Here is a 21,812-nt window from a genome sequence, read left to right on the forward strand (position 1 = left end):
CGAGAGAAGGTACGAGACGGTCTCAAAGGTGAGGAGAGGGATGCAGAAGAGGAGAGAGAGAGAGAGAGAGAGAGAGAAGAGGGGGCGAATCGTGTTCTCTTCGAAGACGACGCTACGAATGCAAATTCAACTTTTCCTTTCGCGCGAAAGAAGCGACGTCGATGAAAACCGGGGGAGGAGGTGGTGGGTCGACGAGGCGGTGAGTCGACGAGGCGAGGGGAGGGAAGGCCGAGGAAGGGTGGGTGGACGGAAGAAGCGGGGCACGAAGCCGCCATCCCTTCGATCTGACAAGCGGAGCTTACGTAAGCGACAACCGCGCCTGCTGTCTTTCGAATTACTTCGGTGTACTACGCTTCGAGCGACGCCCGCCGCGAGTTTCTCGCTCGGGAAAATTTACGAGTTCGACGAGAGCGGGACGAGTGATCTCTCCGCTTTGATCTCTCGCCGTCCGATCATCGTCCGTCGCGTTTCTTCCCGTCGTGATCGATCGGAAACGCGGCGTTTCGAGAGGTTGTTCGTTCGTTCTGCAAAAAATTATGCGACGTGATTTTGAGGGTACGGTTTTACTACCGACGCGCTAAGAAAGAATGCACGTGGTGAGAAGGATAGCCGTTGCGCGTAACGGGAGAAGAGAAGATTGGATTAGGAGATTGGAAAACGCAAAGTGGAGGAAGGGTCGAGGGCGAACTTCGCGCGAGAAAAATGTTCTCGAAGAAAGTAATTGCGAGGGACGCCGCCGCCGCTCCGTTCTTGGAAATAGGAATAAATTTCTACACGGTGTACGGGAGTACTGTTTTCGCGCGGGGGAGGGGAGGGAAACAATGGTTGGGTGTAAGGCGAATTGCTCAACGTTGCTGCATCTGCAGAGGCGGAAGACGGAATAGGACGATTTCTCATTCGGAACGAAGAGTAACCGGCCCCTTCTCGGGCGTTGTTTCACGCTTGCTCCGAATATCGACCCTCGTATAATCACGTTGCAAAACTTTCCTTTCCGGCCGATCCGTGCGGATTCGTCAACGCGACGGGAACTCGCTCGGGCGGAACGACGACGAACGATGGATAAATTATACGAAATAGCCCGGTCGAAGGGTGTCCTCCGATTCAGGTGTGATCCGTCTGTCGGATTACAATCAAATTACATCGAATTTGACAGTCGGGTAATACAGCGCAGATCAACGTGTCCCGTGTAATTTACGCAACACCGTCCATCACGTTACTTATTAACGTTTACGCGAACGCGGGCATTGAATTATCGTTGGATACAACGCTTCCCATTACGCGGATAGGAATTTCAGATATTGGATTCGAACGGTCGAAACCATTCGTTAGCCAATTCTTTTTCGAGAATCGGTGAAACGGTCCAAAATATCGAGATGGAAGGCGGAACTGGGCGTTGGTAACGCTCTTTTCCCGTTTTTTCTCTCCTCTCTCTCTTCCTCTTCCTCCCTTTTTTTTTTCTTTCTTTTTTTTCCCCGCCTTTTTTTTGTATATCGGATGCTGCACTCTACGCGTTGGCCTCGATCGCATCAGTCAATTTACCCCAGGACTGTCGATTAAACCGAGCGCGATACTTTTAATGGCGACGGCTTGTTTCCTGTCTGGAACAACCATTAATTTTAGGCTGGGCCCACGATATCGATAGCAGAACAAATGTCCGTACCGTTGATAAAAGCGCGTCCATAAAAGTGAGCTTTACAGGATAATAACACGTGTACGCTTGACGTATTTGTATCCTCCGCCTCGTATTGCGACAAATGAGCGTGAACGTTTTCCAATCAACCTGCCGTCAAAATTGATCCGCGAACGAGGAGAAGAAGGAAGAGGAAAGGAAAATCTATCCTATATGGATAGATATAATGAGAAAAAAGAAGAAGGAAAGAGATGCGCAGATAGAGAATCCGAGTACGAATAACTTCGTCGTACCTCAAGCGATTCCCACCGACGTGTACGTCTCGCTATTTCCCTCGCTATTTCCCTCGCTATTTCCCTCGAATTTTACCCATGTACTTTGTAATTGATCGAAACTCTTCCCTTTCGGAAATCCACGAGAAGATGATCCAGGAGAAAATGTAGGAAAAACCCTTTACCCTCGAAAATGGATCAAAAGCAAAACGGTACCGCATTCGGGTCGTCGTCCACTCCTATCCCCTCCTCCCCTCCCTCCATCTACTCGACCCGAAATTATCTCCTCCGCTTTGAATCCGACTGCGAGCGAGTTTTACTCGCGACGTACCGCAAAATCGCTCGAATTTACTTCCCCTCGGATCATCGAATCAAGCGTGGCCGGAATCCATTAACCGGCTAATCTCGTTTCTTGTGCCCTTAGGTTGTTAGGAATGTTCCTCCGTTCGACTCGTTATAGACAGCATCTCGAGCAAAAGCGCGGCTCGTTTGCTAAATCGGCCGTATCCCGTGTAATTCTCTGCGAGAATATACGATATGAGAGAAGAGTGGCGGTGAAAGAAAAAAAAAAAAAAAAATACGCACACAGAGGATCCCTTCCCCTCGAGCCCTCGATATATTGCTCCGCGGCGACATAGTAATAGCAAACGTTGCTCCGGCGGAGGCGGAAAAGTAAACAGGTGATCGATATTGTTTGATTTATGCGGCGCGGGAACACGAGGCACGATCACGAAGTGTTTTCGAAGCTTGCATTCACAAGCAATGGTCGAGGTTACGCGTCCATCCACCCTCTATTCACGGACAGCTATCTGTCACCGGGCAAAATGTGTGCAACATGGACACGTTCTCGACACGCGTGTAGAGTAGTAGAGAGCTCCACTACCTGCTTCGAATTTCTAATTTTCGATATCGAACGGCGCCAACCCGTTTCACCTCGCAAACTACCCCTTCGCCACCACCCTTCTTTTCCAGACAGATCCCCGCTGCGATTCAGGACAGCTCTCCTCGTACGTAGCGTTTATTGGCCTCCCTCGCGCGCGATAGTTGAGCGATAGATTTATAGAAGCGGCTTGGATACGAGCTTTTTTTTTTTTTTTTTTTTTTGGACGTGTGGAGAATTTTAAGGGAAGGCGAGAAACGCAACGTTTTGGAACAAATTCCTTCCTTCCTTCCTTCCTTCCTTCTTTCCTTTCTTACTTACTTACTTCCTTCGAACAACTTCACGCTGCTCAAAGTTTTTCTCTCGAGAAGAATCCATCCAGAGTTTGAAGATCGCTTGATAAAAATATTGGCGCTCGATCGAGATGAGCCGAAGAACGAGGAGCGAGCCGAATTCTTCTCGTTTTCGATGGTAACGCCGTTCGCGAAAATTCCATTGGTCGAAAGGTGTTGGGTTGGAAAGCGGGCTCGATTAAATTCGTGGCATTCGTCCCTGTTGAAAAAGGGGGGCGGCAGGAGGGGGCAGATTCCGTTTCCGCGCGCACACACACAAACAGCGTGCGCAGTATGCAAAGTGTTCCCCATGTATAATTTCAAAGTTGGGGAACGCCATTATTCCATCGACGATTCCACCGTGGCGCGACCATACGTCGAATACAGAGGATCGTGAATATTTGGCCGACTCTGGGAATAGTTGAACGATGAGGGTGGGAATGGGGAAAGGGGTAAAGGCGCGAGAGAATGCGCGAGGATGGAAGAAGATCCCGCGAGGATATATGGGAGCGGAGGAAAAAGACGTCGTTACCAGAAGCTCATTAACGGGAACTATCCCCAAGACAGCGCTGGCAATGCCTTGACGTAGAGCCAGAAGCTTGGGAAGGACGTAGTCCTCGCGTTAGGCTACGAGAGAGCCGCGCAAATACTAATTAGCCCATAGGTTCGATCGGTTTTCTCGTTGAAACTTTCTCTCTTTCTCTCTTTCTCTCCTTGCTCCTTTTCTCTCGCCCGACTTCTTTTCGTTACCCTCCGTTCTCATTTCTCTTGGAGTTTCTCGCGCGCCAACTTTGACCCGTTGAAGTAAACGTGAAAATTCGTCCGCGCGCGACGAAATTTACACGGGAAACGAGAAACGTGGTGGAAGTTTAAGTTAGGGTAGAGCAGGGGATTTCCTTGTTCCACTTCGAAGTGGTTTTATTTTGCCTCTCTTCTTCTCCCCTCCCCCCATTTTTTATTCCTCCTCTTTTCTAACGTTTCGAGGATTTTACGCGAGACTGGGCGAAATTTGGAACCGTGCCATGCCTAACTACGCCCTCCCCTCCTCCCTCTCCCTCGCGAACCGTTTCAGGTTGCCGTTTCCCGAAGTTCGCCCAATTACCAGGCATTAGTCTCGTTTCATCTCATCGGGGGCGCGAACAGCGCAATTTCCTCGGCGTTTCCGCATTCTCTATTATTTCATTAAGGAACGCCCGATACAATCTGAAATGCTCCTTGTTCACTTTTCTTTTTTTTCTTCTTCTTCTCTCTTCTTTCTTCTTTTTTTATCGGGATAAATTCCCATAATTGGATCGTGTACAGGAATATATCCGATATATCATTGCGAAACGTTCGCGCTTCGTAACTTGGTAATTTTAAACTTATAATATTTGCATAGAATCGAGCGAATCTGATCGAATGCACGAATCGGGATAATAAATTACATGAAAAAACTTAGATTCGATTTACGTTTATTTATTTATCAAAAAAACATAATCGGTAAAATATATATATATATATAAAATAAATATTCCCGACACTCGTTATATTCGCACGTTGTAATTTTCGTAGCATTTTATCAAGCAATACGCGGCGCTAATAAACGTTAGGCCTCGATTTCGGTGTGTTCGGTGTAGCAGGTACGGATGGCCAGGTAATGAACGGGCATGCGAACGAGAAGATAGGCGACAGAGATAGAGGATATAATAGCTCGGGGGAATGGGAAGCTGGAATCGATGGGATATTCAAGTAATGACAACGATAACGACGGTGACGATAATCAACGAGCGACGACCAACGTCGAACGCAATTCGCTGCAACGACGATGACGAACGACAGCGAGGGCGGCCATTAAATTGATACCACGTGCTAATTGGTATCTCTAATTTCTATCTGGTTGCGTATCGACATCGGTTTACGGATATAAAATTACCATCGATGTTCGATCGAAATCGGCATTTTTTTTTCCCCCCACCGTGTTCGAAGAAATAACTCGAACTATCTTCGAGACTGTTGCTTTCCTTCTCTCACGAAATTCAGAAGAAACGGTAGGATCTACTACGTAACGCGAGATATCCCGATGCATCGTTGCGTTGGGTTTAAACAGATCAAAGCTTTCGTTTAATACCCCGCCTCGTAGTTCTCCCTTCGAAGGGATCTCGGTGAATACGTACTCGAGAACAACACCGTAACACCCTTCCATTTGCCAACGTCTCACCGTACTTTTATCATCCCGCTCATCTCACTCCCCGTCAGTCAATGTTTGTCGCGCGTCTGCCTCGCGTACAACGTGGCAAATAAAATTGAGGCAAACCGATCTGCCTCTCCCTAAACTGATTGACACGCTCGAATACTCCTCCTCCTTCTCCTGCCTGGAAAGCGAAATAAGAAAACCTCTTTGGAAGAGGATGGGCGCGCTTAGAAGATAAGTACAAGTGGGAGACGTGCATCAAGGGGTTCCCGTAAATCGAGTTTACCGACGACGAACGGTTCCCGTCATTTTCCTCACACCCCTTCCCCTCTGACGCTGCATCGCGGCCAACCGCGTACGTACGTACGTACACGCGCGAAAAACCTTTTATCCGAAGAAATTACCGTGAATGGGCGAGAAAATCATCGGGTTGAGGCAACTCTCCATTTTCTCGAGAGATGTGAGAGGGAGGGAGGGAGGTTCGTCACTCGAGACACCCACCCATCCACCGCAGCCGCGGAAAAACGCGACGCGACTCGAGGTTTCCGCGTGTCGAGGCCGCAACAGTCGACTCGTCGTCGTTTAGAGAATGGCTGCACGTACGTACGTTGCGGGTCGCGCGCGAAAGGGAGACGCGAGAGGGAAATATTCCTGTGGAACCTCGAAGGAAATTCCCGAGGAAAATTCGTTCAGTTTCCTAGCTGCGTTCCATATTCCCTACTTTTTCCATCGCTTTTTCCCCCTCCATTCCGCTGTGTTAAACCGCTACGTGCCCTTTATCCGATGTCTACGCGCCTCTCTGTTTTTCCTTTCTTTTTTCTTCTTTTTCTTTTTTCCTCCGTCCTCTTCTTTCGCTTCTCCTCCGCGGGATTCTTTCTCCGTTTTGGAACCGGATTCTCTTCGCTCTCGATTCGGAGAGTAGTATAGGAATCTCTCTGGGAAATCCTCAAGGTTCGAACGGTTGGCGGATTAATAGGAAATGAAGATCGCGGTGGAGGGTGCGCGTAACGACTCAAAGAGAAGACCCGTGTTTCGAGCTCGTGTTTTCGGGTTGGGCTGAGCAGAAAATGGCAAGTCCCCCGCCGGCTTCAAAAGGCCAAAGACCCGGTGAAAAGGCTTACACGCTGCTTGCCACCCGGCAAATTGCGTACCGTACGAGATGTTTTACGTATCGAGTGGTATCACGGCTCGGATATCCAGAGGAATATCTCTCTATATCGTTCCTTTATATCCTACGTATCCCTCGTCGATCTCGAATCGAGCTAGGGATGAGTTGAATCGTGGCACGAGGATGAAATGCAAATTATCTCTATCCTCTTCTTGATCTTTGATTTAAGAAGAAGATCTGAGAAGAAGAAAGATCTCGTTTATTTTTTGGCGCTGGAAAGTGGAAGAAACTGCGAACGGGGTATTCTTTGTCCTTCGATAATTCGTTCTAAACAGTCGAAGGGAAACACGGCCGATTCGGGTTTAACCCTTTAAACGGACCCTTTTGAACCTTTCGTCGCGCAAGCAAACTTTTTCAAGTGGATGGATAAGGATTTATTTTTAGCAAAAGAGAAAATTCAATTAGAGCTACTTTGAAGAGAGCTCGTAAGAGATTCGGGGAATGTTAAAAGGATCGTTGATTCGCAATCAGATTCGCGCTAACCGAACTCCGGCAAAACTGTAGTTCCAACTTGAAAAGAAAAAAAAAAAAAGGAAAAAAGAAAAAGAAAACGAAAAGGAAAAAAACAAAGAAACTTCTCCGGTCGGGGTGGAATTTGCATTACGTTTCTCTACAGAAACTCGAACGATATTTATATTTACTAGACGGGTGGCTTTTGTATTCAGTCCGCCCTCCCCGTTGGAAAAATATTTCTGTAATTAAAATGGTGCCTCGTTGCGGAACGTTTCAGCCGCGGCGCCACTGGAAGCACGATCCTTTTATTCGCAGATTTCTTGCCTCGTTGTACTTTAATAGGGGCGAAATTTCGCGATAACGCGTGGAGCACGTAACATTCTTGCTCTCCCTCCTTCTCTTCCTCCCTGTAATCTCGATGCCGAGAACTCGAGTTCGAAACTATATAAGATGTCCGCCGTTGACTTACGAACGGTATTCGACCCCGCAGGGCAAACGGCGGCAAGAGCCGCGAGATATTTAATTTTCCCCAAGGGAAAAGTTGCTGGTCCATTTGGATATATATATATATATATATATATATATATATATAAAAGGCGCCAAATGATAACTGATCTGTTCCTCCGGTAACGGAGAACACGATAAAGATAATGGTCGTGCGAGAAATATTATAGTTAAAAGGATCTTGTCTCTTTTCCATCCATGTATTCCTCTTCCCATATCGCTCGTTACCACGGATGCTCGAGTTGGCAGAATAAATTCGCGAGGCATATCTGGCGTGAAACGCGGCCTCGATTCGTATCGAAATAAAAACTCGAAAATTCCGGATGGGAAGAGAATTTTCGAGAGGGGGAAGAGGAAGGGAGAAAAAAAAAAATGTTCACCCCGCAAATTCGAATCTCGCGGGAGAGAAACGGATTATTCTCGCGGATCCGGAAACAGAATTATTCCGAGCGACGTGCTAACGTCGTTTTAATTCATCGTATCGAGTTTTAATATCGTTTATGTATAGTCGGTAGGATGGCGAAAGGATCGATGACAACGCGCGTAACGATTCGATTAATTCGCGTTCCCGCGAATTGGAGAACGTAAAAACTCTGGATCCTTCCTATAGATCGTCCAAAACGTCGAAAAGGGAGGGATTCTAAAGACATTTTCGACGTCTTTTCTCTTTGCTCGACCGAGAAGGATCGCATTATTCCCTTCGTCCTTCCTCTCGACGTTCCTCTTCTCCTCTTCAACCCTCTGCCTCTGCGTTTCCATTCCATTCGTCGCGTCTCCTTCTCTCTCTGTGAGCGTCGTGGAAGGATGCAGTCTGGAATAATTAACGAGGGGTGAGATCTTCTTCCCGTGGAACATACGTTTAACGAGCCCCCATTGCCAAAGGGTTAGAAGTAGCGGCGACGGCCGTAAACGCGCGACGCCTCCTCTCGAGGATCCATCGAGGGGTGACTTTCGGCATTGAGAGAACTGCTCTCGTAGTAGACCGGCACGTACTTGCGTAATTGTCGAACGGGAGACGTTTAACGATCGGCCCATAAATGTCGATAAGCGGATGGAGGGGAAATTTCGGACATTTTTCAACCTCTCTCCCCCTCCCTCATTGCCACCAGAGTTATCGGGGGTACCGTTTTATTAAATTTGTCGAATGTCTCTATCGATCCATTGCGGTCGTTAACGCCGCCAATTATTACTCGATAAAATGTTCGAATACCGCCACGATAAAATCTTCAATTTCGATTGCTATGACGTGTAATTGACGATTAACGTTTTTTTGATTATATACCCTGCAGTAGTTATTGGAGGAGCAATAATTTCTGGCAATTGAAACGAGCTCGATAACTTTAGGCGATTATTTTTTTCGTTAAAGCGTTACTTCTCGATTTTTTTTTTATTTTTCCTTTATTTTTTTTTTTTTTGTTGAATATACGGTCGGTGAAATTAATGTAGAATAAAATAGAATTAATGTATGATTAAACGAGGCAATTTAATTGCATAATGTTGTTAATCTTTATGCTGCAATATAACGACATTCGAAAATATGAAATACGTAGTAATTTGATTATTATTATTAGAGCATAACAATATGCATCGATAGATCATTGGAAACGTTATTATACGAGTGATAATGAATTTAATATGTAAATACGTTGAACGTTGCATTTTACGTTGTCCATTTTATCGTTGTAATTTGTCACTCCGCTGCACCAACAACGTCGCTGTCGCTGGCAACAAACGTCGTTCGTCGATCGTCGGCAGATCGACGTTGGCGATTTTATGGAGAATTTATTAGAACCATCTTGAACGTTCGACGGAATCGATCATGGCCCGTAAAATTACGCAATTAAAAGAATTCCTCTCGACTCCATTAATCTTTGCCGCGGATAAATTGCCGTGATTTCGTTGAAACGAGGCCGATTGAATCGGATCCAGGCGTGCAACAAATCTTTTCGCTCGTTTCGAGGAGAAGATTTCCCCGCGCGCCTGCTAGGAACAGGATCAAACCTCGGAATATCGAGGTTTCAGGGAGGAGCGAAAGTCGACCGATCCCAGAATTTTCGTTCGAAATTCCAACGATACTTATCCCCCCGCCATTTTGGTTTCAGGTATCCTGGATGCGTAAAAGGGATTTACACATACTCACGTCGTCCATCTATACGTACACGGGGGACGAAAGATTTTCGGTGAAGCATCCCGAGGCATCCGACGAATGGACGTTGAAGATCGATTACGTTCAGCAACGTGACGCCGGGGTTTACGAATGCCAGGTTAACACCGAGCCCAAAATGAATTTAGCCTTCGTTTTGAGAGTGGAAGGTAAACCTCCTATCATTTCACCAGGTTATCCTTATCCGCGATAGATCCTTTTGCGTTCAACACCGAATATCTATCGATCAAATTTAAACAAATTAAAATTGTCGAGTCGCGAAGTGACAGTGTCGAATCGCGAAAGGATCGATCGTCTCCCAAATCGTCTACCACCCCCTGTACCGTTGTATAAATACTACCCTTCGTAAAATGGAGTTTAGATGGAACAGAGACAATTTTTCAAAGCTTATTATGTCTAACGTGTCTATCACCTGATCGATCAGGAAGGACACATTATTTTTCCGGTACCCTGACTTACGCACCAGCATGAGAAAAAGGATTGAAGCTTTCCGCTTGCATGCATCTCACCGTCGTCGAGAGACGTTAACACGTTAAAGAGATAACTCTCGGATGACTCTCTCCCCCCCATCTCATCTTTTTCTCACACGTTTTCATCATCATGATCATGATCATCATCATCATCATCAGCCCCCTCCCCCTGCCGTATTTCGCATAACCGGCGTGACATTCTGCCCGAACGTGCAACCTCGGCAACCCGTCGATTTCGTCTCCTGCGTACTTCTGTTGCGCAATTAATTCGCCTAATTGATGGTCCTGTCAACGTCGAGCACAGGTTGCAACCGCGTGGCCACGACAACACTTCGGATTACAAACAGTGGGCGACGTTACGGCGTCAATTAAAAGTCCTCGTGAATTATCGAGCATCGTTTCTATCCGCGTGTTAAGCCTGATCGCGAATCGTCGCCGTTCGATCGATGAACGATTAAGCGATAACGCGTACGCGTCCCCCCACCCCCTCGTTCATTTTCTCGTAAGTATTTTTTTCGATTCGTCGATATTTGTTTCATTATATCGAATCGATCAATTCTATCGCGATCAAGTTTCATATAATCATCCAACGGTGATCACGTTTCATATCTTTTTTTTTTTTTTCTATTTCTACGCCTTGTTGTTTATCACCGTTTATCACAATTCATTATCACCACCCGTAACGTAACGAGCATCAATTATTTAGCTCTTTACGCGTCTACGGATTTAATGATCACGATTGCTTCGCCGCAATTAATCACGCGACTGATGATTTGTAACGAATGTAACAATGTAGTAACAATGTTTGCGCGTAAAATTCTCAATTGCAAATAATATCGGGATATCCCCCGTTTGAATAATATGATGAATTGTATCGTTTGTTGTCCGCCTAGTAATTTGACAAATAATTTAAACGTTTGATCGAAGTTCTTTTTTCTTTTTTTTTTTTCTCGCGAATAATTCATTCTCGATCGACAATCCGGACGCAAGATCCGACAGAGAACTTCCGGATTAGACGAGATAGTCGAGTAATTAGATAACTTCTTCACGAGCATCGTCACGTGAGCTGTTTCCGCGAATTCACGTGATTTCGAAGGATCGTCTGCGTGCACGAACATCGTTGTTCATTAATTACGTTCGTAGCCTCTTCGTGCACTTGCCCCTATGCATATATGCACATCAAGCTCGTCGATTCTTTTTCTTCTTTTTTTTTTTTTCGCGCTACGACAATCCTGCAATTAAAAAATTCGTCGAAACTCGAGGAGGAGGAGAATTTCCCTGCTCCCTTTATTCGAATCGATAACAGGTTCGCGCGGGTTATGCGCGATATATCATTCCCCGAGACTCGACAAACCGAGAGAGAGAAGAAACAAACTTTTCCCCGTGGAATTCACGTAACGTGGGCCAAGATAAATGCGCGTACATTCTAAAAGAGCCGCGAACCTGTTATCGCGACGGAAGAAAACGACGATCCGTGACTGGAGACGGAAAGAAAAAGGGAGCGCCACGAATGGACGCCATGAATGAACAACGATGCATACACACACACACACATATGCACACACACGTACACGATACTATGCGGTATATATGCTGCATACGTACTCGGGGAAGAAGCGAATGGAGTAATCTATATCGCGATGGTTTCGGTGACAAGTTCCCCAGTCCACCCCCCAAAGCCCACCCAAAGCGGTAGATCTCTCGACGAAATCGATTAACTCGATATCTTTTCTGTCCTCCCGTTCCAGAAAGTGCCCCTGTCCCCGCCACCACCACACCGAACGCCATTCACCGGACGTTCAACTCAGGTTAGAGAATCACGCAAGAACAGAATTCCTTTTCCAAGCTGTTGAAGCTTGCTGCTCTAGACGTTTTATTGCGACCAAGTGTGTAGATCAACCGGATGTGCCTGTCTTCCTATATATCTATTCTCTCTCTCTCTCTCTCTTTCTCTGCGTGTGTGCGTGTGCTTGTGGCCTAGCATGTCTCTTTGTATATAGCTCGGCTCGTGCTCTATCGATGCATGTTCTCGTCCACCCTCTCAGTTTAACGTTAATTAATTCAATCCCCCTCCCCTCCCCCAGTCTGGATGGTTTTGTTTTACTAGGGTTGGTCGAGGTGACTTTAACCGGCTGGGAGGGAGGGATCCATTTTCGTTGAACGTCGCTCGAGACAGGAGCGGAATCCAGCCACGTATGCAACGACACGCGTTTTCTAATTGCCTCTAAATTATTAATCCCGGAATATAATCGGGTCTGACGAAGTTTCTAATGCAACCGAGAGATACACGAAAGAGATTAGAGGGCGCGTGCTCGACCTGCCTCGCGGTGGATGTTCAAAGTTACACTCCCTTGTGCTTCTGCTTTCGTGTTTGATCGTTTCTAGTTTAACTACTGAGAAGGTAGATATATATATATGTTTGTCTTCTTTTCTTTTCTCTTTTTGTTTTTTCTTTTCTTTCTTTTTTTGTTTCTTTTTTAATCCTTTTTGAAGAATGTACCGTGGAAGTGAGTGATTTATTTTGATTTTATCGAATGGCAAGATAGTAGATTTTTTTTTTTTTTTTTTCTATTTCGAGATAAATCGTGGCCCATTTCGAAGAATGCGAGATTGCATCGAGAGAAAAAGCATATAAATGGAGAGGTTTGGTGCATTTATCATGGCACGAATGGTATTTCGCGTGGCATTTGGCATGGTCTCGATTCATTGTCGAAAACTACGTAGAAATTGTAACAACTACCAGTGATTGAAATATAAGGACATTATTGTTTTTTTAACAGGATCGCCAAGTATTCTGATAATCTGTTATAAATAAAACGTGTAGAATTATGATTTTTTTAATTTTTCTATTTCGATATCAGAGAAACAAAATTCGTATGAGAATAAACTCGCGAAGTAATTTTCGTATTTTGAACTTTCGCGATGAAAAATCTGATTCAATTTTTATTATTACAGAGAATATAATATTCGAAATTATTAGATCGAAATACCACGTTACGTTATCGGAATACTTTTTGTTTTGTTTTCTTTTGTTTTGTTTTGTTTTGTTTTTGTTAAATAAGGTTCTTAGAAATTTCAATCCACAGAACACGGCAACGTGATTAATATTTACTTTCGATGAACGCGCTTTACGTACACAAAGCCTGACTCAGCTTGCTCTAGCCTCACTTCCGTGGCAATTAAAATATTCACGGCAACAACGTAAGTTTCGACTTGGATAGTTTTTTTCCTTTTATTTTCGTTTTCGCCCGGCCTCGAGCCTCGAAGTTCCATTAAAACTTGCTCGAAATTCGTTTCGAATGTTAGTCACGAGCACAGCCACCAACTTGGCGGATACTCGGCCTCCGGCATTTGCATACGGTATTACATACACACGTGTACACACACCCACCCACATACACACACCGAATTTAAGTTTATTCGCCGCAATTTGATACCGGATCTTATAATACGAAACCGATTACCTGCCATTATACCAGATCGGTTTTCGAAATAATTTCATGGAATTCTAAATGGCGACGTTTCCATAAATAGACGCGTGATTTACTAGTTAATACGTCCATTACACTAATTACCACGTAACCGCTAAACACGTTCACGCGAGAAACACGTGGAATATATCGAGCCTCTTTACGCTCGAAACCGTTGCATACGTACCGCCAGTTTCAAATTCGACGTTTCTTCATCGGGCGAAAAACGAAAACGTTTTTAAAACGAATCTCTGAGATTCAGAGTTAAGAAACAGAGAGAGAGAGAGAGAGCAGAAATTATTCCAAGAGAGAAAGAGAGAGGGAGGGAGGGAGAGAGAGAGAGAGCGAATAAACGAAATTTTAAACGGGATCGAGAGCAGAGTGTTTAAACGGCCGATTTCCGATGTGTGTTGCAGCCGCTCAGGCGAAAATCGTGGGCCCGGAAGACGTGTACGTGAAGAAGGGTAGCACGATAAGCCTCACGTGCACCGTTAATGTGCAAAGTACGCCGCCCAGCAGCGTTTCGTGGCATCACGGAGGAGATGTGGTGGATTTCGACAGTCCCAGGTACAAGCCACGAGAATCAAGTTCTCGAGTTCTCCCCGTAAATGTCCCTCACCCCTCGCCACCGCGCATCCTTAGCCAACTGGGAGGCAGAGGAGGCGAGAAAATTTCCCTTCCGTTCGATTGCCTTGCGTTACGATTATCGCTGGTGCACGTTGTGAGAAAGAGATGCATCGAACGTGATGCACCCCTTCCATCCCTTCTCCATCTTTTTCCACCATCGTGAAAAATTAGAGGAATCGTAAAGATCCTATTTATTTCGGAGGATGTTTTGTTACAATTCGAACATCGACAACGCGTCTTCTCGCGATCTCCAATCGGTTTTTAAGATGATGATCGTTTTGTCTCGCGAATCCGTATGGAAATAGGTGAGAAATTGGAAAGGATGAAATTCGGTTGAAACCCTTCGAAGCGTGTCGAATCAGAATAAGTCGAGAACGCGTGTCGATGCATCTCGCGACGGCAGCAAGACGAGCAGCAAATGGTGCGCACCCTTTAGAGACAGTTAAGTTTCCTTTTTAACAAATTACAACGTGTGTGCACAGTAGCAAAGTATCTTTGATAATTCAGCGTTCACCGTAGGGGCGGGGTTTCCTTGGAGACGGAGAAGACGGAAAGCGGCACGACGAGCAGACTTCTGGTGACACAAGCCAGATTGACCGACAGCGGAAATTACACCTGCATTCCCAGCAACGCGAATCCAGCCAGCGTGATGGTCCACGTGCTGAATGGTAAGAGAGCCCTTTTTATTCCCTCAACTCTCGTTCGACCGACCCAACCTCTCCTCCTCTCTCTCTTCCCTCCAGCCCTGTCTCCCTCATGGGTCCCACTCCGTCATGGCTTAACTTAATTTCTTCGGGACTCGAGAGCGACGATCAGTCTTGCGCCTAGACGTAGCTGCGCCGTGACACACAAGTTTCTTAATATTGATCCATACTCTTCTTCTTGTAACGCTGTTTATCCTTTAAGAAGGAATGTCTAAAGGATAAAAATTGTTTTTTCTCTTCGATTCTTCGATCTCGTTCAAACAAGAATTAAACGCCCTGTATCGAAATTACAAATTAGGTTACGAATTCAATGCGTCCTGTATGAAATACACTGTAATTTATTAATAACGAAATTAGCAAATTCGGTTAATAATCCATTCAATTATTACAACGTGGAATTATTTCGATTAATTATTATTAAACCGATTACGAGCGAAGGGTTGGAAATACACTTTTGGTTTAGAATATTATATATATTGGTGAAAAGAGTATTAAAAAAAAAAAAAAAAAAAAAATAGTGCGTTTCATCCAGGAAATTTGCGCGTAGAATCGAAACTCACCCTTTTGCCTGCTCGTTTATTGGTTCGCGTTTCATCCGGATTCAGAGAAATTTTATTCCGTCGATTTATTTTTATATCCAGCCGGAATGCTATCTGTTTTAAACCTATATATATATATATATAGCTAGTTTCTCAACGTGTGACGTCGATATGCGTCCGTTTTTAGGCGTGTTTCGTATTTTTTTCTCTCTCTCTCTCTCTTTTTTTTCTTTTTCCTCTCCGAGATTTAACGCAGAGTCGTTGAAACGTAGCGCGTTAGAGGCTCCGTCATGTACACGCTCCTCCATAAACGTCGCGAGCAAACGCATTTAAGGAGTAGAATCGCGTGACATTTCTTAAATCGCGAGCATTTTAACGCGATTCCTTTCGAAAACGTCTCGTCACATCTGCTATTAAACCGTTCATCGAAAGGAAACGAGATGGTTAAAATTTGATGCTTCTTCTCTAAAAAAAATTCTTAATGAATTTTATATTTATTTCACGCACTTTTGTGAAAGCTTTTACACGGATTTGCATTTCTTTTCCTCTTTGATCGCTCGTTACTTTCACGAGCAGAGAAACGGTTCTAATGAATTCTACGTTATCGTAGGAAGTGGAACGTTTACGAGTCGAAGTGAACTACGTTTGGCTTGGAACGATCGTTGAAGAAAAGCGGGAATTTCGCGAACGAGAACGCATCCAAAGCCTTCTTCAATTTTTTTTCTCCAACAAGTGTATACCTTTCATTAATCCCGCGATAATTATCGAAAATTTCGTGGTTTACGATCGCGAGCGAGCACGGAACGAATCCACGAATCGAAATCCACGAATCGAAATCCACGAATCGAAATCCACGAGTCGAAATCCACGAACCCTCCGTCGATTTTATCCCCATCGAAATGCACGCGGTTGGAATCGGTCGAGCGTCCACTTTGAAAATGATGGAACGTGGCCACCGTTGTCCACCCACTCATCCACCGACCCACCCCTCCCTGGAGGCTGGACATCGAAGATGTATCTATCGCCGCCCCTTTTGCACCGCGATCGTTGGACAAATTCCCCGACAATGGCCGCCCTCGTATCGCCAAGTTGAATGGTGGCGGGCAGAATGGTGGAGAAGGTTGCGGGGGTTGTGCGCGAGGCGGAAAAGGGACGGGGCCTGTTCATTCATCAAGCATCGAAATCCCTCGTCATAAAGTTTGACAGGCTCGTATATTGGGGCCGCGCGCAAGTACTCGGCCCACCCCTTCCTCGCGCGTTCCTCACTTGGTTTTGATCTATTGTCAGCCGGCAACACTCGCGATAACACATGCAATATCTTGCGCGGCAACTTCACCAATCCAGCCTGTCAATCACCGCTACCCGCGCATCCGTGTAGAAAGTCTCTGGATTGAAACACGTCACTACACTTGACGACTCACTCGCCTCGTTGTGTACGGCTCATTGCCGCCCCTTCGCGTTGCCCGATCGACCGGCTTCTATGAAAATTACGAGCGAAGGTGGTGGAGGAGCAGTCGGGGAAATCGAATCGAACGAATGAAGCTACCACGGTGAAAACTTGGGTCCAAACTCGAAATTGTAATTTTAGTTAAACACATTCGAGATCGCGGCAAGAATCGAAGGGAATTCCTCCCTCCTCCCTTTATCGGTTTTCGATAATTACCGAAAAACGGTCGTGAAAAATATTCAATTGGCTGCTAATAAGAAGAAAAAAAGGAAAAGAAAAAAGAAGAGACACTTTTTTTTTTTTAAAACTTTCGCATTATTCTCGAACGTGTGGAAGAAATCTGGACAACAATCGTGCGTCTAATCAAATCCGTATCGGACGCACTGTATTAGATTCATCGCCGAGTCACGATGAGAGTCGGATCGGGCTGTTTCGAAACGAGAATCCGCGATCCCCCGCGGACACCATAATCGACCGACAATGAACTGGTAATCAACGCGGTATTAATTATACGCGTCGAGATTATCAACCGAGCCGCCATCCTCGGTCGATGGAATTTCAATCCAGCTTACTTTCGCGTGCTCCTCGCACAAAGACGATGCGAAATTCGCCGTCGATACAGGATTTCATTCTACACCCCCATTGATACCCCCATCGAAATCGATCCCCTCGCAGCGGCGGCCGCCCGCGTTGGCAACGATTCGCGGCATAACGGATGAAAATTAATGGCGCGCAGTTCGTCTGCATAATTAATTTACAATCGGCCCCCTCCCCCCCGTGGGCAGGGCGGGGGAGGGGCGCGGCACCGACGTTATTTCAAACACGGCTGATTACTCGGCAAAATTGACCGCAAATTTCAATTATTTCGCGATAAACCGGCGCGCACAGCCGCGAGGATTATCCGTGGTGTGGCGCGCACTATCCGCGCATTAACGCAATTACGCGGGCGGGTCGAGGCCGAGGGAGGCCGACGACGAACGGCCGGCGCCGTTTTTCGTTTTCGAGCGATGCAACGATTTCGCTGTTCCTCCTCGTCGTCCCTACCCTTCCCTCCCCTTCCGACCCTCGTCCGCGCGGGACAAGCCCTGCCTTCGAAACCGGGCGAACGAGATTTTCGATTCGATCGTAAATCGCAAAGCCGCGCGAGAAGGGGCACGCAGCAACCGGCAGGGTTGCTGCTTGCCCACCACCGCCCCTGATTATCTTTATTACCGGCCGGCGTGCATCGGCCTATGCTCATCCGACGCGATACACCGTTAACATTTGTCTGGATATATGAAATGTATGTATGGAAATCGGGGAATAGTCGATAGACCGAGGGGATAGTTGGTGATTAACGTCGACCCGCTGCTGGCTCGCTCTCGTTACGTTTCCTCGCTTCTCGTCGCTAAAAGTTATTTTGCAACGCGCGTATTACGACAGAAAATCTCGTTGTCTACCTTTGTCTCTTTCGTCTACCTTTCCTTTCCCACGAGATATCGAGAGGAAATGTCGTAGATGATGACCGGTACGACGAGGGATCTCTCGGTCCGTTTCGCTATATATTGATCGTTGGTCGATCGATTGAAGCGTGCGTTTGATTAAAATCGATGATGAACAGAGGATTGATGATTTCTGTTGCAGGGGAACATCCAGCGGCCATGCAACACGGCGGAAGTTGCGGCGTCGCGCCCACCATTTTATCGGCGACCCTTACTCTGGTGATCTCGAATCTGCTAAGGTGAGCGGTATCGTGCTTGTGAATCGTGCGACTTCGAAGCCACGGGCTGGTCGAGCTCGTTTCGTGAACCGGTGAGACGGTGCCCGAAGGAAGGAGGAGGCGGAGGAGGAGGGGTTGGTGGTTCTCGTTCAAAGGTAAAAAACGCGAACGAGGGAGAAGGCCGCGTCTCTCCTTTAAGAGGAAAGCATACGGAATGCGAGAATAGAAACGTGACTTAGCGCTGCTGCCAACGCTGCGAAATCATCGGGGGTGGTTTTAAATGGGGGAGGAATGGGGGAAGGCGGGCAGGGAGAGAGAAGAAGGGGTTTAGGGGTTGGAACAAAGTGCAGTGGATCTGGACGCAGTGGTGGTGAACGCAGTGACACGGAAAGTGGAGCTCGACTTTGCACACGTACGTTTTTACCGTAAATTTTCATTCCACGTCATAAACTATTCCATACGTCTATATTTCTTTAGCAATTTTTCATCGGCCATCGTGTGGGGGGGAGGGGGTGTGTGATTCGCCTCGCGAGTGAAGAGAGAGAGAGAGAGAGAGAGAGAGAGAAAATGCAAAAGGTTCGTCGTATTTGTATACCTCTGCGAAACTCGGATAAAAAAAAAAGAATTCGATTAAAGGATTCCGAGAGATGCGAGACTGACTCTGAAGATCGGATGCGATCGATGAACGAGTGTGTCCAAAGCGTGTTTATCAAAAAGCGGCTTCGAAATACTAGTGAACAGCTCGTCTAACGGACTTCTCGAGATCGGTAATTATATACGATCCGACGATTGAGCGGGACGATTAATTGACCCGTCCGAGATCGTGTATGTCGAGTACGTAGCGTAAGTTTCTCTGTATATATATATAAAAAGAAGAAGAAGAAGAAGAAGAAGAAGAAAGAAGGACCGTTCGATAAATAGCGATTTCGTCGCGACCTCGTTTGTACAGTGAGAAAACGTGATCGAGAATTACGGGAATCGCGGATCTGGGCAACGTATGTACATAAAGGAACTATTTCGATTTCCGTCTCGAACGTTTAAAGTATGAAACTTTCCGTGTTATCGTTGATCACGGGATTAGGTCGGTCGGAGTTTGCCCAGATCCGATTGGTCGGCCTCCGGAATTCACTGTAATTTCGCGAGGACGAGTTCCCGACAGTTTTCAGCGAGAGGATTCTTGATCGATATACAGACGGTATTCTTTTTCTTCCATCGACGCGTAATTTGTCTTTTTTTTTTTTTTCTTTTTTTTTTTTTAGGAAGGATAAATTGTCATTAATATCAATCGCGTTCGATATGTTTCTGTTTGTTGAAGAGGGAAAGAATTGTACGGGGTGAACGAGGGACAAAGCGATGTCGATTCGTTGTTGCTCACGATAACTGCTCACACTGTGTTTCCAGGGAACGTGATTGTTTAATTCCTGTTTCTTTCTTTTTTTTTTTTTTTTCTTTTTCAGTGGACGTTTTCTCTGAAAAAATTCTGAATTGAATTGTATCGGCGAACGATCGATTCGTCGCCGATTCTAAATCGAAACGATGCAATCACGCTAATCCGCGAGAAGGAATTTACAAATTTACCTTTATCGTAGGAATTACGAATTCTACCGACGCGATTTAAGCATAGGGCTCGTGTTTAGATAAGAATACGAGGATAATATAAATGTACGATTAAGAGTATCTGCTAATAGATATCCGTGAACGAGGAAGAAACGTTCCATTTCTTGTTTCGAAGAATACAAATGAAAATCTCTGATAATCGGATGATCGTCGAAATTTTTTTGAGATGAATTGAGATGAATTTCAAATCGAGAGTAAATAATTCGTTCGAAGTTGATCGAATTTTTCTTTTCTCTTTCTTTTTTTTTTCTTTTTTTTTCTTTCTTCGTCTGTCGATTCGTCAGCCTTCTTCCTTCCAGGATAGTTTGTCGTGAAGATAACACGCGCGATCTTCTAAAGACACAAGACGGTAGTGAATTTAATTAGTAGATTTATTACGGATAAATAATGTAAACGGAAAACGATATCATAACGATGTAGAGCGAGTTAAGACGCGATTTAATCATAGGTTTAAATAGATTTTTTATAACGTTGTACCACGTGGCCAAAGAGTCTGGTGCATATACGATGTAAAACAAGAAACTGCCAGAAACTGCCAGAAATTGCAATTCACTGTGTTACGTTGCACGGATTTTACAACACGGAGAGGCGAGAAAGGGAAGGTTCGCGATATAATATATTATTCCTTCTTGTATAGTTTATACGGTAATTTATGTCGTTGTGAGAGGACAATATTTTGAAGTTGAAGCGTGAGGATAGCGTTAAAGTGCGGTTGTTTAAAGTAAAACAGAAAAAAAAAAAAAAAAAACAGAAAAAAAGAGATGATACGTGAAAAAGAATGATCTAACGAGAAATCAAAAGGATCGAATATAGATACAGATTCGGAATGTTATTCGTGTATGATATTATTCAGAGAGATTTAACGTTTTCGGGAGATTAAACGAATTGATCGATTTAAATAATAATGTTGGAACAAGAAAGGGAGAATCGTCGTTATTGATTAAGAAAAAAAATTTAAAAAAAGTAATAATAATAAAAAATCTTTTTCTTCATCAATTTTCAAATATATTTAAATATACTTTGTTTCGAATTCTCGTCATCTTCGAGTCTCGTTCCTTTGAAATGATGTTCGGTTATAATAACGATCTAGGTTCGATGTTACGCATAAGAGACTCTGAATGTCATCATTTCACGTAATATCGATAATGATCTCGCGTTCGAGATAAAAAAAAAAAAAAAAAAGAAAAAGAAAAAGATAAAAAACGATAAAGCTCACTCGAAACACGCGTCAATCGCTGATAATCAAAGAAAAGAAGCAGAAAAATATCGAGAGGGGACGTTACACGTTAATTGTGTCACTAGATAATCGATATCCGCGACTCGCATAATTACGAAATGTTGCACAATTTATATAGTTAAGCCTAGATCGCATTGTACATAAAGAATAAAGGGAAAAAAAAAAAAAAATTCATAATCGATAATGTACCATGTTATAGAGGAACGTCAAGCATGAATCAAAGTGGCAGAGAGGTAAAATGCGGCAAAACGAGTACAGACTTATTATACTGTAAAGATATTCATCGACGTGAATACTGTTTCAATAAATGTAATATGATGATATAAAACGACTCTATCTCACGTTCGTTTCCACCTGTATCACACAGCATCACAGTGCAGTTGCTCGGTATTCTTCCCTCCTTTTTTTTTTCTTTTTTTTTTTTTTTTT

General features: G+C 44.9%; 1 protein-coding gene across 5 annotated transcripts in view; it reads left to right on the forward strand.

Moving 5' to 3' along the window:
• LOC122716180 (basement membrane-specific heparan sulfate proteoglycan core protein-like) overlaps nt 1-21,711 on the forward strand; it is a 126,556-nt gene extending 104,845 nt beyond the window's left edge. For 2 of the 5 annotated variants that reach the window (XM_043939028.1, XM_043939031.1), the window contains 5 exons: nt 9,512-9,722; nt 11,792-11,851; nt 13,930-14,080; nt 14,648-14,808; nt 18,454-21,711. In XM_043939028.1, the coding sequence (XP_043794963.1) occupies nt 9,512-9,722; nt 11,792-11,851; nt 13,930-14,080; nt 14,648-14,808; nt 18,454-18,554 (684 nt within the window). In that variant the 3' untranslated portion in view covers nt 18,555-21,711. The remainder of the gene's footprint in view (nt 1-9,511; nt 9,723-11,791; nt 11,852-13,929; nt 14,081-14,647; nt 14,809-18,453) is intronic. The other 3 variants (XM_043939029.1, XM_043939030.1, XM_043939032.1) reach the window with 3 other exon arrangements.
• Nucleotides 21,712-21,812: the final 101 nt, after the last annotated feature.

The sequence above is a fragment of the Apis laboriosa genome, unplaced genomic scaffold, assembly GCF_014066325.1.
Source record: "Apis laboriosa isolate Shangri-la unplaced genomic scaffold, ASM1406632v1 scaffold42_cov153, whole genome shotgun sequence".
NCBI classification, from domain to species: Eukaryota; Metazoa; Arthropoda; class Insecta; order Hymenoptera; family Apidae; genus Apis; species Apis laboriosa.